The sequence below is a fragment of the Ailuropoda melanoleuca genome, chromosome 5, assembly GCF_002007445.2.
Source record: "Ailuropoda melanoleuca isolate Jingjing chromosome 5, ASM200744v2, whole genome shotgun sequence".
NCBI classification, from domain to species: Eukaryota; Metazoa; Chordata; class Mammalia; order Carnivora; family Ursidae; genus Ailuropoda; species Ailuropoda melanoleuca.
The window spans coordinates 57412462-57431125 of record NC_048222.1 but is presented as its reverse complement, the minus strand read 5'-3'; the positions used below and the strand labels follow the sequence as shown (position 1 = coordinate 57431125).

At 39.6% G+C, this 18664-nt stretch overlaps 1 protein-coding gene across 2 annotated transcripts in view; it reads left to right on the top strand.

Annotated features, from left to right (window-relative positions):
- The window catches only part of SLC12A1 (solute carrier family 12 member 1), an 82704-nt gene that overhangs the window by 63742 nt on the left and 298 nt on the right, over positions 1–18664 (top strand). For both annotated transcript variants that reach the window (XM_002917549.3, XM_002917551.3), the window contains exons 20-25: positions 1793–1936; positions 4737–4868; positions 5107–5218; positions 7015–7101; positions 15965–16100; positions 17783–17850. In XM_002917549.3, the coding sequence (XP_002917595.1) occupies positions 1793–1936; positions 4737–4868; positions 5107–5218; positions 7015–7101; positions 15965–16100; positions 17783–17850 (679 nt within the window). The remainder of the gene's footprint in view (positions 1–1792; positions 1937–4736; positions 4869–5106; positions 5219–7014; positions 7102–15964; positions 16101–17782; positions 17851–18664) is intronic.

Below are 18664 nucleotides of genomic sequence, written 5' to 3'. Positions count from 1 at the left end.
AGCTGGTTTTCTACTCTGTTCCTCAGAACATTGCTTGTTTTCTAAGTCTCTGTTCCCAGCAAGCAAAAAGATGAGGGGATCTGACAAGAGGCCACCTTGCCCACTGTAAGCAAGAATGCCTATCATTCTTGAGCACTGTCCCCTGACTGCTTTCAAAGTCTTACTCACCCTGATCCAATGCAGGTTGACGTCAGAAAGGGATGCAAGGTGTTACATAGCAGTTAGGAATTTTTCGTCACAATCAGAATCCAAAAAAGATAAAAGGCAGACAGATGCAACATCAAAGCTTGGATAGTGGGTCTCAGACCTGGACAGGAAGCTGCACGGCCTGACTCTTGCCCCAGACTTGAGTGTCGTGAGACCCTTCTTAGCAATTTGAACTCCGACAGGCACACAGAAACCTAAACTTTGGTCACTCATTCCAGAAAGTATGTTGCTTATCAGAAAGAATTGTTGGGGGGCGCCTGGGTGGCACAGCGTTTAAGCGTCTGCCTTCGGCTCAGGGCGTGATCCCGGCGTTATGGGTTCGAGCCCCACATCAGGCTCCTCTGCTATGAGCCTGCTTCTTCCTCTCCCACTCCCCCTGCTTGTGTTCCCTCTCTCACTGGCTGTCTCTATCTCTGTCAAATAAATAAATAAAATCTTAAAAAAAAAAAAAAAAGAAAGAATTGTTGGGGTGCCTGGGTGGTCCAGTCGGTCAAGCGTTTAACTCTTGATTTCAGCTCAGGTCGTGATCTCAGGGTCATGAGGGCTCTGCACTGGGTGTGAAGCCTGTCTAAGATTCTTTCCCTCTCCCTCTGCTCCCTCCCTGCCCCCTGGGGGGGGTGTGTTCTCTCTCTCAAAAAAAAAAAAAAAAAGAATTATTAGTGGACTTTTTCACTGTAATTTCTATTCGGAGCCCATACAAAGCTTCATATAAGGTTTGGTGACCTTTCCGTAATTATTGCTGTCTAGTTTTATGCTGCAATTCAGGAGACATTGTCGTGTGCCTGATACGTTCCCGGTGTACTTTGGTAATTTTGGCACTTCCGCTTGTCAGATATCCAACCCAGTAGTTTAGGTCAGCAAATCAGTGGCGTGCAGGGCTCGAGAGCTCATGTACAGAGGGTCTGGCTTTTTAGGTTTTGCCAGAAGTGAAGGAAGATGTCATTAAATAGACTCCCTTACCTTCACAAATAAAAACCGAGTGACTTCATGTATTATGACAACACACAGAGCTACTTTCCTGAGCTAGTTATTACTTTCCAAATACAATTTGCTGGTATATATTACTTTTTAATAACCATTTGGAAAAAATCATATGATGTATAATAATTTTATTGCATAGACACCATTTTTTTTAATTTTATTTAAATCTTAGTTAACATACGGTGCAATATTGGTTTCTGGAGTAGAAGTTAGTGGTTCATCACGTATGTACGACACCCAGTGCTCATCCAAAGTGCCCTCCTTAATACCCATCACCCATCCAGCCCATCCCCCACGCACGTCCCTCCATCAACCCTCGGTTTGTTCTCTATCATTAAGAGTCTCCTACGGTTTGTTTCCTTCTCTCCTTTTCCCCCCTTCCTATATGCTCATCTGTTTTCATTCTTAAAGTCCACATGTGAGTGAAATCAAAGGGTATTTGTCTTTCTCTGACTGACTTATTTCACTTAGCATAATACACTCTAGCTCCATCCATGTTGTTGCAAATGCGACACCATTTTTTATATTAAAATAGTTTATAAGGTTGCTCCTAGAAACTTGGTCACTCTGAGTTAATTAAGTGATTTTTGTCTTCCTGCATTAGATGAATTAGAGAAATTGGAACAGGAAAGGCTGGCTTTGGAAGCCACTATCAAAGATAACGAATGTGAAGAAGGAAGTGGCGGCATCCGAGGCTTATTTAAAAAAGCTAGCAAGTTGAACATTACTAAGCCAGCTCCTAAGAAAGGTAAGTACTTTTAAAATTCACAAGAAAGTTACGAAATGAGCCATTGCTTGAGTATCGATAGAGGTCTGAGGTCAGCATCTAAGATGTTGGGAGCGTTGTGTTAGCAAAGGACTGAAAGACGCTTCTTTCAAGACAGTAGCACAGATGAAATGTATAAGTTATTTATCAGTAACAATAAGCCCTTTGTGCCATCTCACTGTAAAATCTTAATTTTAAAATAATAGTATTTGGTATGGGAGTCCTATAATGCTTACACCGATTTGAGTGCCATAAAATGGACATTTCTTAGTTAAGGTGGAAAGGAGATAGAAATTAAAGAACCAATACCCAAATGGATTTATCTATACACACACACACACACACACACACACACACCTTAATGCCCCTTACAGACATGTCAGGAGACGAAAAGTTGACTAGGACAGGTAAATGAGAAGCCTAATTTTGAAATCTATCTTTAACATGAACCAGAATCCTGGGCTTGTAGCTTCACTGATGCTAATTACCTGTAGATTTCAGCTGAGTGGTACGCTTACCTTTGAATGTCCAGTATGCACCCCAGGAATGGGAGAGAATGAGAGCTTTTTATAAAACTTATAAACAGGTGATTCAAACATCTGACTTTTTTTGAAAATTGAAAATTGCTTGCTTTCCAGAAACACCGCCGGTTTTTTAATGAGGTCCACAGCGACCTCTGCTGGTAGAAAATTAGAATGTTAACATACACAAATAATCCTAGGCTTATTGAAGTCACTTGGTGTGAGCCCCAGAAAAGATCATTTCTCTGGGACGGTCTTCACATCAAACAGCAAGATCCAAAGTGAGACTTAGCAGGCTTCTGGTCTAGTTTAATGGGACCCAACCTTTCAAAGAGGTCCTTCGGTGAGGCCCTCTAACACCTTGGGAAAGTTTTGGTTCTGTCTGTTTTCCTACTATAGTCCAAGGACAAAGCTTCACCTGCAATACGATATTTTTACGTATTTCCATAGAATAACATGAAATATAAACATTGCCCCTCTTCAAATACTAGAAGTACCCTCGGGTTCCTGGAATATTCCATGGGCTATAGGACAGCCTATTAAGTATTCCCCACCTTAACATGACATTGTCTAGGAAATTGATGTGTTTGAATCTCAAGCTGGAGGTACATCAGGACCTTCAGGGTGTAAATATTAGAATAAGACCATCTGGATGCTAACTGTCTTCTTTCCTTTTCAATTATTTGGTTTATTCATGAGAAATGTTAACTATTCATTGAATCTGCTCTACCATTCAATCATTCAATGTTAGTTACAGTCCGGAAAAGCAATGGAAAATTCAGAAGTCATAGCGCAATACTGTTCTTTAGCTGATGAGGGAGGACGGAAGCATGAGTGTTCTTATTAATGAAAAGAGACTTATTATTTATTCTGGAAGCCTGTTTCTGTATCACAAATCTTTTGGCAAAAGACAAACACATCTCAGTGCTCACAAAAGCAAAATGATGTTACGTTTTATTTCCAACACCTCAAATTTCAAACGCAGCCCTAAAGGAGGCCCCTTCACCGCTCTGGGGTTTCACTGGTTGACAACTCTTTGGAGTTCTAGATCAGGACAAACCCCACCTCCAGGCACTAATGCCTGAGTCCTCTGGGTGCTTTGATTTGCATGTAAGTGGGGGCAGGGTTTGGTCCATTTTGTAAAGATATTTACTTTCTCCCTCAGCAGTCCTGGGGAGATAGAAGCCATGTAAGATAACTGCTTCAGAACTGATAGGCCCTAAACATGGAAACGGCCAAAGACAGAACACAGCATCTTAAGAACCTCTCAGATCACAGAGGAAGGCCTGAAGCGGCTGTCAGCTCTACTCTGAGCACTTTGCTGACACCATCTCTTTGAAATGGAGCAATGAAGTCAGAACTTTAAAAGATGTGGAAATGAGAAATAATATCAATGGTGTAGCAACGAAAACCTCTACTGGCAAAAAGGAGCCAGGGTCCTGCTCAAACACTGGCCTAGTTCCCTAATACACTTTCACTGGATCCTTGATAGCGTGGAAAGTGCATTTAAAAAAAAAACAACCAAGTACTTTCTGTGCACCCTTATCTCTACCTCAAGTAAAGGAATTTTGTCTCTCCCTATTTCCTGGCTTTTCCATCTCATTCACAGAGATTCAAAGAGCTCAGTGGCTTTGCCTTCTCTTACAAGGCTCCTTGAAAACAGAAAAGCAAGCCAAGCTGACATTAGGCTAACATTAGGACCAAAGGGTCATAGAGTCAAGATGCATCTGGTCCCTAGCCACCTTTATAATCCAGACATTCATGGAATTTACACCAATTGCGCTCAAATGAATGCTCTAATGAGGAAATACTTCTGATTCTATTGCTTATCTCTAGAAAACCAATCACCACACTTTCTACTTTGAAGTAAATTTGAAAATAGGATTAAGTTGCGTTATAGCTGGAATTTTGAAAAATGGGGCTATCTAGGCTATTGTATCAGGTCATGTAGCATTGTTACCTGCGGAAATAATAACCCCGCCCTGAGATTACTGGGGACCTGAAAATAGTCTACTGCTTTGTCATGACAACTGTGATCATGAAATCAGCATCAAATTCTTTTGAGCTATTAAAGGTGATCTAAATCACTGTGGAACTTGACCTTTATCACCCCTTTTCCTAGCTCGCTGTTTACCCATAAAGATGAAAAAGCTTACAGATTCATGACCCTTCCTCTATTTTCCGGAATAGATTTATTGGCATGTTATTTTGTTTCTTTCCTCAAAAGACAAGCAGGCCTACTACTTTTTCTTTCGTTACAGACAGCAGCATGAACACAATCCAGTCGATGCATGTGGGGGAGTTCAACCAGAAACTGGTAGAAGCCAGCACCCAATTTAAAAAGAAGCAAGGAAAAGGCACAATTGATGTGTGGTGGTTGTTTGATGATGGAGGTAAAAACAATTCCAGAATGTACACTAGGGAGCAGAATTACTACGTTGATCGAGTTAACAATCTGCAGGGGAAGGTATATGAAAACCATATCAGTTGAAGGAGAATATTTCTGTGTTTTCCCAAGATTTTTAATTATTTAGGAGCAATGAATGTGGCGATGAATAAAGATGTAAAGCTATTCGTTTCCTTTCAGCAGGATCGATTCATTCTTTCTGTCATAATTTATTCTCTTTTCAGGGTTAACACTCCTTATTCCCTATATCTTGACTCTCAGAAAAAAATGGAAAGACTGTAAGTTAAGAATCTATGTTGGAGGGAAGATCAGCCGCATTGAAGAAGAAAAAATTGCGTAAGTAACTCATCCCTCCTGTGTTAGAGCACTTTGGATGTCTGCTGCTTTAATGCTTTAATTTTAAGAACTTCAAGTGTTTTTGAGACACAAGAGATTTAAAGACAAAACCGCCATGATGGGCCTCATGTTTACTTGGTTTTCTGGTTATTAAATTATCTGCGTACTTCTTATAATCACTGTCTTCACGTCCCTTGGTCCCTGCCACAAATGCTTTCAAAAAGGAATTTGACACAGAAACCCCATCTCAAGTCTTGAACGGGACTATCGTTATCTTGTATAATGTTTGCTTTGATTTGACCAGTGAATGGATCCAAGAAAGGAAAAGCCCGAAGGAATTTGTGTCCAGTAGCTTCCTTGGGGTGGGTCAAACCTGTTGATTTGTGGTGGGCATTCTAGCACAGTACACTTAAAAAATAGGACCGGGAGACTGAACCTGGTCCTTGTCCCAGCCCTGCCCTCAACGAGCTGCGGGACTTTGCAACAGTCACCACCGCCCGGACCTGGGTCCCCAGTTTCTCATCTGTAGCCTGAAAGAGTTTAAATGGATGATGGTTGAACACTCTTATAATTAAAAAAATAAGTCTCCAGAGTGTAAATTTACATCTTAGTCATTGATTTAGTCATGGAGAGCCTGATGCGTGGTTGTGGAAGCAGCAAGGGTGTTAGGAATGCCGTGCAGCCAAAGGTCTCTGGTGGAAATCTGAAGAGCGACCTTCTGCAGCCCTGGGCCCCTCATGGCAGGCCTAAGTCGCAAGCCCTTCCAGAAATCACGAAATAATGACAGGCTTTTATTCTGTAATTTTGCACATTTTCCCTCCATCTGGGAGGACTATAATACACACACACACACTATATTATATATATTCATATATAATATAAGCTGTATGTATTAAATATATATATATATTTAATTCCCCTTAAAGAGAGTCATAACATGATGGCTATAATAATTATATTTTTATAATATAACTAACATGATGGAAAGTAACATGATGGCTATAATAATTTATATTTTCTTAAAGCCTCCAGTAACTTACTGGGGCAAGTGATGAAATTTAAAAGCGGTTCGTGGATTAGATGATAGCATGGCATCAATGTTAAATTTCCTGATTTCAAAAAGTATACTTTGTTCGTATAAGAGAGTGTTCTTAATATTAGGAAATACTGAAGTATTTATAGGTAAAGGGGCCTGACAGCTGCAGCTAGGCAGGGGGTAGGTGAGTAGAAAGCAAGAAGGAAAGAAGGAAGATGTCGATAGACGCTGCTGTGTAGAAAGAGAAAAAGGTGTTACATTAAATGGGGCAAGGTATGAACAATTGGTGAGTCTGGGATTTGTGTGTGTGTGTGTGTGTGTGCTGTCCTTGCAATTTTTCTGTAACTTTGAAATTGTATCAAAAATTTCAGTTGCCAGGGAAAGAACCTCCAATATGTAATGACATATTATAATTATTGGTTTGTCAGTACGTTGTCGGTAACTGTAAAAATTCTCAACAAGATTGTAGTCAATAGTATGAAAACTTGTTCTCTTTTCCCCCAAATGATAAGGAAGCATGTACAGCTCTATCTTCCCTGAAATGTGAATGCAGAGTTGGGCTTGCTATTCCTAGGGTCTGCACCTACTTGAATTTGTCTTGGCCTTCAGTGGAATAGTTTGGTCCGCATTTAGTATATGATGAAGGACATTGAACTAAACATAGCCTTTGTCTGAATGTGAAGCTGAAATAAGTCGTGAACTCTTTGCCTGAAAATAGTTACATTTGCAATGATGAAGTATCTCTCTCTTATATTTCCAGAATGGCTTCTCTTCTGAGCAAATTTAGGATAAAATTTGCAGATATCCATATCATTGGTGACATCAACATTAAGCCAAACAAAGAGAGGTATGAAGCATTTAACAAGATCCATTGTTTGCCCCTGGTACTCTCTCATTTTCTTTTGTGATGATTATTAAAGGGTAAAAATGTTATCTATCGACTGCAGTGACCTCCTAATAAGATGTAATAAAAAGGGACTTCGAATAACCATGCAGAACGATCGAATAAATTATAATGGAAGGAAAAGGTTTTACGGTAAAGCTGAGCCTGAGAGGGGAGAATTGTTGAAACACAGGTTAGTCAGCATGTTAGGATTGCCTGTCTTGTTCTTGGTTTGTATGGTGGCCAGAGTAGACTGTTCTGGACTGGGCAGTCAGGGCAAGTTTTCTTTATTTAAAGTGACTGCTGGGGTGGCTGGGTGGCGCGGTCGGTTAAGCGTCCACTCTTGATTTCAGCTGAGGTCATGATCTCAGGGTCGTGAGATTGAGCCCCGCCTCGGCCCTGTGCTTCTTCAGCGGGGAGTCTTCTTGACATTTTTCTTTCTCTCCCTCTCTCTCTCAGCCCCTCTCCTCCCTCTAAAATAAATAAATAAATCATAAAAAATTTCTATTTTTTAAAGTCACTGGTGGTGCGTCCTGTGGATGGGGAGCTGCGATAGAGAAGCTAGAAACAGCATGAGTCTTCCTGGCACAATGACAGAACCGACCCTCCATGGCTATTTTCACTTTTAGGCACTCAGGACCCAACACTTAGAGCTATGGAATTTGGGGCGGGGGGGGGGTCCTCTAAAACTGTCTGAAGCCTGGCAAGGAAATGTATTGGCTCCAAAATTTTTAAAATGCCGAAATTGAAATAATTGAATGTCTTCAAATCACGACATCATTTTAACCCTCGTTAACTGTTAAATTTTTCAAGTCCATGATATTGGAAAACAGCTTGTAGGTTAGATCATCACAGGAATTCCCAGAGGTGCAAGAAGATGGTCTGGAAATTATAGCCGATATTAACTGTACTTCTTAGAGGGATAACTTACCAATTATAAGATTTTGCAATTGTTGACAGTCCAAAATCATATTTACTGTTGCACCTGGATGCGATTTAATACACGTGAGTTGGTGTGGAGTGGGGCCTTCGAGGTTGAGAGACACAGGGGCACAAGGATCTCAGTGTGGCTTCGGCTCTCCCTGGCCTGCTGGGCCTGTTCTCACTTCTCTTAGCCGTCATTTCTGCTTCCTCCTGCAGCTCCTGAGAGCTTCCAATTCCACACTCAAATCTCCTTGTTCTTCCTTTCTTTTGATTCATTGCTGTCCTGTATGAGCTTAATACCTGACAGAAGATCATCCAGATTTAAGATGCAATCTTATTGACCACACAACAACCTTGAACTTCATGTCATTTGAGGGTATGCATGATTCCTCCAAGGCTACATGTCAGTCAAAACGACTTTACAAAACATCCTCATTGTGATAAGAAAGCTATAATCGACAGAGTTCACCTGGGTTATTACTATGCAGTATTTCCTCACATCGTATATACCACTAATGCCTTATATTCCTATATTTCTACAGTTTTAAGCACTTTAAAAGTAAATTAAGATGAGTTTATAATACTCCTCAGTAAAAGTAATTAACATTCTGCTATGAGCTGGGTGGTCATGTAGTAATCTCTGGTAGCCTTCCACATTTCATTTGAAGAATTTTAATTCCTAAGTCATTGCCTCTTTGGCATTTGCAGTGATGTGATCAAACAGGCTCCTCTTATGTCTCTAATTGGCGGAAAGGCCTTCTATTTCCTAACACAGCAGGTACAATGATTTCCTAGCATGTGCCACCTCGTAACAGGCCGGAGCCTGCCAGAGCTCTGCAAGCACAGGGCCGTTTACTATTATCTGGAGGGAAGTCATGGCGTCCCCTACTGACTTCACATTTTCTATGAGCCCTGGCTCAGTGCTGGGCACAAATTAGTCATCTGCTTCTTGTAGCCGAATTCTTCTTGCTGTTGTTTGTCTTAACATCAGCTAAGGACTGTCTGTGCTTGCTGATTCATTAGTTCCTATATCCTTTGCCTCTTTATGGATCGACCTGGCTTTCTCTACACAAGTTTCTTTCCCTTTCTTTCATGCTAGTCTCTGCCAGATGCCACGGTTCCCCCCTGCATTCCTGTCCTATCTGTCCTATCACCAAGGATGTCCACATACCTCTTCCACTAGTGCCTCTCCATAGTCTGAGTGCCCATCATAGGCTAGACACAATTTCTTTGACTAACCCTGAACTTTGTGCCATGTTTTTCTCTTTTCAGGCAGCCAACATTATGGAGAGGAGTAAAAAACAAAGGACCAGGCATTTTTGCTTTTGTCCTGGTATCTAAATTTGCTTTTAGACACCATTTTAATTTGCTGTTTCTTACATATCCGCATCATCCTGCAATGAAGAGATCTATTTCCCTTTCTCAGGAAAAAAATGATTAGATCTCACAATTTGGGGGATTTTTTTTTTTTTTGATAGTTCAAGGTCTTGAGGAAGATGCAAAAAAACAAAATCCATTTTTACTGGAATAAAAGAATCTTTGCAGCTAATGTACCCTGGTATGAAGACAAAATACCACCAAGAAGAGAGGTGCTGGAAGGGCCATTCTCCTCCCTTCGGCTCTCCACTGTTACTGATACCATATTGCTTTGTAAAACAGTCACGCATCTGGTGTCGGCAATGATGTTCAAATATATAAAGGCAATCCTATTTTAAAACAGAGAATGATCACTCAGTAAATCTCACAGATGGCCATTGGTAGCACATCTGGTACCTTTGTGATAATTTTTTTATTAAGTTTTTTTATTTTAATTCCACTATAGTTAACCATGTTATATTAGTTTCAGGTGTCCAGTATAGTAATTCAGCAATTCTATGCATTACTCAGTGCTCGTCCTGTTTAGTGTGCTCTTAATCCCCTTCACCTATCTCACCCATCCCCCCACCCCCTCCCCTCTGGTAACCATCAGGTTTTTCTCTATAGTTAAGAATCGATTTCTTAGCTTATTTCTCTCTCTCTCTCTTTTTCCTTTGTCCATTTGTTTTTTTTCTTAAATTCCACATAGGAGTGAAATCGTATGGTATTTGTGTTTCTCTGTTTTATTCCACATAGCATTACAGTCTCTAGCTCCGTCCCTGTTGCTGCAAGTGACAAGATTTCATTCTTTTTTATGGCTGAGTAATATATTGTATATATTATATATGTAATACAATATATATTCTATAATTGTATAATATATTGTATATTGTGTGTGTGTATATATATATATATATACACACACACCCCACATCATCTTTATCCATTCATCAGTCAATGGACACTTGGGCTGCTGCTTCGATAATTTGGCTATTGTAAATAATGCTGCAATAAACATAGGGACGCATATATACTTTTGAGTTAGTGTTTTTGTATGCTTTGGGTAAATACCCAGTAGTGTAATTACTAGATCATAGGGTAGTTCTAACTTAAATTTTTTGAGGAACCCACCCCGTACTATTTTCCAGGGTAGCAGCACCAGTTTGCATTCTCACCAACAGTTTACAATGGTTCCTTTTTTTCCTCCATATCCTCATCACACTTGCTGTTTCTTGTGTTTTTGATTTGAGCCACTCCAAAGGGTGTAAGGTGGTATCTCATTGTGGTTCTGATGTGCATTTCCCTGATGATGACCGATGTTGAGCATCTTTTCATGTGTCCATCTGTATGTCTTCTTTGGAGAAATGTCTGTTCATGTCTTCTGCCCCTTTTTTAATTGGATAATTTGTTTTTGGGGTGTTGAGTTGTGTAAGTTCTTTATTTTTTGATATTAACCCTTTATCAGATATGTCATTTGCAAATATCTTCTTCCCTTCAGTAGGTTGTATTGTTGATTATTTCCTTCACTGTGCACAAGCTTTTTACTTTGATGTGGTACCAATAGTTTATTTTTGCTTTTATGTCTCCTGCCTTAAGAGACATATCTAGAAAAATGTTGCTATGGCCGATGTCAGAGAAATTACTGCCTGTGCTCTCTTCTAGGATTTTTATGGTTTCAGATCTCACATTTACATCTTTAATCTATTTTGAGTTTATTTTTTGTGTATGGTGTAAAAAAGTGGTCCAGCTTTATTCTTTTGGATGTAGCTGCCCAGTTTTCCCAGCACCATTTGTTGAAGAGACTGTCTTTTTCCCATTGCATATTCTTGCCCTCTTTGTTACAGATTAATTGACCAGATAATCATGGGTTTATTTCTGGGCTTTTTATCCTGTTCCATTGATCTATGGGTCTATTTTTGTGCTAGTATGATACTGTTTTGATTACTACAGCTTTGCAGTATAACTTGAAATCTAGACTTGTGATATCTCTAGTTTTGTTTTTCTTTTTCAAGATTGTTTTGGCTATTTGGGGTCTTTCGTGGTCCTATATAAATTTTAGGATTATTTTTTCTAGTATTGTGAAAAATGCTGTTGGTATTTTCACAGGGATTTCATTAAGTACGTAGATTGCTCTAAGTAGTATAGACATTTTAACAATATTTGTTCTTCCAATTTATGAGCATGAAATATCTTTCCATTTGTTTGTGTCATCTTTAATTTCTTTCATTAATGTTTTATACTTTTCAGTACACGTATTTCACCTCCTTGATTAAGTTTATTCCCAGATATTTTATTATTTTTGGTGCAATTGTAAAAGGGATTGCTTTCTTAATTTCTCTTTCTGTTGCTTCCCAATTAGTGTATAGAAATGCAATGGATTTCTGCACATTGATTTTTGAATCCTGTGACCTTACTGAATTCATTTATCAGTTCTAGTAGTTTTGGATGGAATTTTTAGGGTTTTTGATATGTGGTATCATGTCAGCAGCAAGCACTGAAAGTTTACTTCTTCCTTACCAATTTAAATGACTTTTGTTTCTTTTTCTTGTCTGATTGCTATGGCTAGCACTTTCAGTACTATGTTGAATAAAAGTGGTAGGAGTGGACATCCTTGTGTTGTGCCTTAGGGGGAAGCTATCGGTTTTTCACCATTGATTATGATGAGCTGTATGTTCTTCATATATGGCCTTTATTATGTTGAGGTATATTCCCTCTAAACCTACTTTGTTGAGGCCTTTGTGATAATTTTTAAAAGGCAATTCCTCTGAGTTGAATTAGAGAAAGAAGACTCTTCCTCTGGGCTGATGCAAGCCCGTCCGAGGGTCCAATGCTTAGAGCACCAGTTCAATTTCAGCTCCTCTTAGCCAGGCAGCCCCTACCTACCATTAACAATTATCTCCTCATCATTGTTTTTTCTTGGTCATCAGGTGACACAAAATGTCAAAAATAGTTTGTCAACTATTTCCATGTTGGAGGCTAATGTTAAATGTACCTAAATTGCCTCTAATAAATCTTTCAACTACCCATAAAACATCAGTAAGGTTGATGGAGATATTTTACCATAGACACATCATAAATACTGCTGGGCAAGGGTGAAAGGGAGTACAAAAGCAAAGCTAATGAGAAAATAATTGAGCCTGGAGAAACTGAAAATCTCTTGTGGTTAAATTTCATTTTTTATTGAATATACTGAATTAAGAGTCATAGGCCAAAAAGACAACAATCTTTATACAGAAATTAAAGAGAAAGTAGAAGCAATTAACTGGATAATTTAAAGATACTAGAGTGGTGGGACGCCGGGGTGGTCCAGTCCATTAAGCAGCCAACTCTTGATTTTGGCTCAAGTCATAATCTCAGGGTCATGTGATCCAGCCCTGTGTGGGGCTCTGTGCTCAGCACAGAGTCTGCTTGTCCCTCTCCCTCCCCCTCAGCCCTTTCTCCTTGCAATCTCTCTCTCTCTCAAATAAATAAATAAAATCTTAAAAAAAAAAGATACTGGAGTAGTCACAAAACAACTAATACATTAATTTGAGAAAGGAAATCTTACAGGAACTTAGGGGGAAAAATTTTTACAATTATAAAATTTTTAAACTTTGTTATCATGAAGAACAAGGATGGGGAAGGCAGGGCAGGTATAAGTTAATTTTTAAATTGAATTAATTGTCATTTATATTCATTATCATGGTCTATTTGGCCTATTCTAGAGTCTATTGGCCTATTCTGGAGTCAACTTGGCCTATTCTAGAGTCAATTAAAAAACATTTATATGAAAAATGAGATTGAATGAGAATCAGGATAGAAATCTTGAGCCACCTTTGCATCACCTAGCTAGGAGAATGGTAAATGGCCAGTTCAGGGATGAACCTTAAGATGAAGTCAAAGATGAACATAGACAAAGAACAGTAAGAGTTGAGGGAAAATAAATAGGCAAATACATTCCCATTATAACCTTTATGTCACTTAGCGTGTTTTGATGCAAGGAAAAGAAAACTTATAATGACTTAAATAATAAAATTATTGGCAAACATAACTGAAAAATCCAATTATGTTTTGGCTTTCAGGAAAAGCTTGATCTAGAAGGTTAATTTTATATATAATCAAGGACTAATTCTTTCCTATTATCCCTACTCTACCTTCCATTATGAAATCATCAATCAGGGCGCCTGGGTGGCACAGCGGTTGAGCGTCTGCCTACGGCTCAGGGCGTGATCCCGGCGTTCTGGGATCGAGCCCCACATCAGGCTCCTCCGCTATGAGCCTACTTCTTCCTCTCCCACTCCCCCTGGCTTGTGTTCCCTCTCTCGCTGGCTGTCTCTATCTCTGTCGAATAAACAAATAAAAATCTTAAAAAAAAAAAAAAAAGAAAAAAGAAATCATCAATCAAGGTTGATTTAGCTCAAAAAAACAAGATGACAGCAACCAGGACTACATACTGCTCATTTATGTTCAGTGGGAGAGAAAGTTTGTCTCTTCTGTAGTTATTGAACCCAGGTCATGGGCTCCAGGTTGTGCCAACCTAAGCCACTGAGCCACTTACTTGGTCAGTGGAATGTTAGGTGCCTCTTGGTCAAGCTTGCCTGGGCTGTGTGGCTACCCTGGTGAAACACTCTGGCAGATGGAATAGAATTGTGCTGATTAGCTGATGCTGGGAATGGAGTCACTCCCACCCAAACTACAGTGGATGCTGGGGAGACAACGAGCAAACTCCACTCTACTTCCGTTTCTTAGGGAACTATTTTTGAACTGGTCTTTCTAATAAGCACCTGGGCTGAGATGCAAAGAAAACTTTTATCCCGATCAAAATAAGTATATGTAGGGGCGCCTGGGTGGCGCAGTCCTTAAGCATCTGCCTTCGGCTCAGGGCATGATCCCAGCGTTCTGGGATCAAGCCCCACATCAGGCTCCTCTGCTAGGATCCTGCTTCTTCCTCTCCCACTCCCCCTGCTTGTGTTCCCTCTCTCGCTGGCTGTCTCTCTCTCTGTCAAATTAATAAATAAAATCTTTAAAAAAAAATAAGTATATGTAGAGCTTAAACAGAGAGCCTCTCAATGGCTAACCTCAGTCCCACGGCTGTTGAGTAAAATCAACGCCTTGGTTTTACAGGGCACTCTACACTTTCAGAGCACCATCACCCAAATCATCATCGAACCATCACACCAATCTTCAGGCCAGTTCTGAGCAGCCGTTACCTCCTTTTATAGGCAAGGTTATCCAGGTCCAGGAGGACAATGGAAGAGCCAGCACAAGAACCAAGGCTCTCCTAGGCTGGCACCTTTCCATTGCACAGATTACTGCCAAAGGTCTCTGAAGGCTTGGCCCCGTTGGAAGGAGTAGCAAATAAAAGTATTATGTAGTTGAAAGAATGATAGGGCATATCAGTGGTTCCCTGTTGCTGTCCAGCATTCTAAACAAGTCAAAGTGTCAGAAATCTACTACTTTAAGTATCTCTTCAATTCCTTAACAAAGGCACCGGTAGGTTCTCCTTTATGATATCTGCACTTTGATCTGCAAATCCTGAATCAGGACAACTGATGAGATCATTGAACACGTGCCATCATATTTTAATTCCTTAGATTCCAGTTACTCCTCATTCCAGAGTTACTAAGTTGTAAGTAAGCCACATTATACAAAACCAAAAGACATTGTTTATATCTGGCATCATCTTCTAGTAGCACACTGAAGACAACTGCTCTCATAAACTGTAAGCTTTGTTCTCTACTACTGTTCAAAAAAAATCTTTGAGGTTCTTATGAAAGACAAGAATGAGATTTTCTAGTACTTTTTAAAATGTTCCACAGCTGTGAGATACTGCTGCTAGTTTTCTACTCAATGACTTCTTCTTAATTGCTCTAAAATGGCCTCAGATTTGTAGACATTAAAATATTATTGATTTTTGTTCTTTCCTCTAACACGCACCTGAAAAAAAGTCATTTAAAAATCTCAGACAGCAACAGTAGTCATCAGAAGGACGAAGGCTGCTTTTTTTGCAGCAAACATCCAAATTGTTCTATAACCATTGAATTTGCTATTCTTCTAGCTGCCCACCGATGGCCCCGCCAGCAAGGGTCATGTGGGCTAAAGGAGAGGGCAGGCCTAGCCAACTCCCATCCCAAGCAACCTAGTTCATCTTCCACATTAATTCATGAATGTCTCCTGTCTGTACAATAAGCAGATGGAAACTCATTTAAGTGCATGGAAACTTATTTATGGGCTAAAGTGTCTCCATTACAATGGTGTCTTTGACTATATCATGTAGAAAATATATCTGCAGAATAATTACTACCTGTGTGTTGGTGCGTTTATATTGAGGATCTAATACACAGTAGGCTAACAAGGCTTCAACATGTTAAGGCCTTTCCTTGGGTAGGGAGGCAATACTATATCCATGGCTTTACTCACAGTAAGTCCGCTGCAAAGATAATTCTTAAAAGATTTGCATGACATTCAGCTCTGATTCTGCAGCCAGAGAGCCAGTCATACTTGGAGTGTCTCTGAAATAATGAGTTAGTTTCCCACTGTGAGCCCTCCTTTATAATTCCAATTTCAGCTGGAAAGTCTTTGAAGAGATGATTGAACCATATCGTCTCCATGAAAGCTGCAAAGATTTAACAACTGCTGAGAAATTAAAGAGAGAAACCCCGTGGAAAATTACAGATGCAGAGCTGGAAGCAGTCAAGGAAAAGGTAAGGACTTGTCTTCCTTAATTTTTACTTTGCTAACTAGCTGAAAAAGAAAACAGTGGTTGATTCAAAGATCAAGAAGTAATGTATCCGTTATAGAATTTCATTATTCAAGATCTAGGGTGTCTGCATTTTTCAAATGCTTTTTAATCATATTACTGGTTCTGAGAATTTAGAAACTGGTTTTCATTTCTTAATATAAAGTCAATTCTTTTTTTAAAAGATTTTTAAAAACCCAGATTATTGATATATATTGTGAAGTCTCCTTTCAAATTTAATTTTATAGAATGGAGACAGATCCATGGGTCTAAAATAATTTAAGTCAATATATGTGCAAAGCAGATAAAGGTAATTGACTCACAGTTTAACACAGTAACAAAGAATTTTAACCTGATGAGGTTATGAAAACTAACAAAGTGATCTGGGAAAATATGTAATTGGAACAATGATTATGAAAGTTGCATCAGGCACAAGTTGTAGGAGGGATATAATAAATAAATAAACAAACAAACAAACATTAGGAGCTGAACTTGAAACAATTTAGAACAAGAGATACTAAAGCCTTTCAAATTTAGTGGAGAAAATACTGAGCTAAGATTTATGAACTGTGTATAATAAACTGCCCAGTTCTTTGTTTGTTTGCTTGCTTATTGGTTTACTGGGGAGGTTGGGAAGACTTTTATTTTTTTTTAGTTTCCCTTTTTTTTTTTTTTTTTTTAAGAGAGGGAGAGAGAGAGCTGGCAGAGGGGCAGAGGGAGAGGGAGAGAGTGAATCTTAAGCAGGCTCCATGCTCAGCACAGAGCCCAGTGTGGGGCTCGACTTCACGACCCTGAGATCTTGAGCTGAGCCCAAATCAAGAGTCGTTCTATCAGTGGAGCCACCCAGGTGCCCCTAATTTCACATTTAATTTAAATTCCAGTTACTTAACATACAGTATGATATCAGTTTCAGGTGTAGAATTCAGTGATTCATCACTTCCATACAACTCCCGGTGCTCATCACAAGTGCCCTCCTTAGAGCCCATCACACGCTTTGCCCATCCCCCACCCACCTCCCTCCAGCAACCCTCAGTTTATTCTCTATAGTTAAAGAGTCTGCTTTTTGGTTTGCCTCTCTTTTTTTTTTAACAAAGATTTTACACATAATTGAGCAAATCATACATCTAAGCCTTGGTTTCTGAACCAATGAAACACAATAAGTATTATTGTCATCACTGCGAAATTGTCGATGTAGTTATTTTTCCAGGTGAGTCTTGGATGACTTTTTAGTTGAAACCAGTCCCTTGTGCTGATAAAATATTCGAAGAGCCTAAACAACGTAGATTAGGATATAATTTACATTCTTAGGATATCAAATTGCTATCAACATTAGTTCTTCCACCTCAAACCTGTTCCCAGATCTGACCGTTCTCACCTCTCTTTACTATTATCCATGTTTCCTGCTCGCTTGTTTTTCCCTTAGAATTTAATAAGGCACTCCAGCACAACAAGCACCTGGTCTTATTCTTTATATTTCTAGAATTTCTCGTGAGTTTTTAAAAATTAGTTTCCAGACCTGAAGGAAATAATTGTAATTGTTTTTTAAGTGAGGTTTTTCTACTTCTCCATAACTTGAGGTAAGGAGATAGATTCTCATCCGTAATTCTGGTAGAACTGCCCTCAACAAAATCTGAATGTTGTCCACAGAGTTGCCGCCAAGTTCGCCTGAACGAACTCTTACAGGAACACTCAAGAGCCGCTAATCTCATCGTCCTGTGAGTATCACTGCAGGCATTTAAGAATGTTACAGAGGAATCTTACGTAAATGATTTAATCGACTTAAAAAGTCTTGACTATTCAGGTGGAAAGTTTAAAAAATTGGAACATGTGGGATTTTAGACAGTGAAGGAAAATAAATGCTACCTGGGACCCTGCCACTTGGACTTTGTGTCTGGCGCATCCCACCCATAGAACCTCGGCTCCCCCTTCAGAGCGTGCTCCTGGAGCCTGCCCGGGAATCCCCTGCCTAACAAGCCTCAAGTGAGCCACTGAGGCTCACGGGCTCCTTCCTGGCGTGGTGCTCCTGGGGTAGAGAGCCAGCCGACAGCAAGTTCAGCAGGCTCCCGGCTATGTCAAAAGAGGCCAAGGTAGGAGAAAAAGGGAGGGGATTCTTCCATTTCTTCTCTTGCCCTTCACCCTACAAATGTTAGAGGTGTACCTGTTGGAAGTAGGAAAGGATTGACAGCTAAACATGAAAAACAGCTATTTCACACTGATGCCTCGTGACGTGATTCCTACGTATGAAGAGTAATACGTCTTCAAGGTCTGCACAGGTCTGCCACCTGAGACCTAGAACCGTCTTCTGAATTGGGAAGGAGGTTTCGCCTAGCTGTTTTCTGAGGTTTCTGCCAAATATAAGAGCTTTAAACTATTGGGAAAATCGTTTCCATTGAAAAAGGAGGAGAGATATTGGTTGATCAAATTTTCTATTTAAAAAGGAGTGAAAATTTATAGTTATGTTTGGTTGCTACTTTACAACGCCTAAGTCTGTTTTTCTGGCTTACAGATAATTTGTCTTATCTGAGAAAT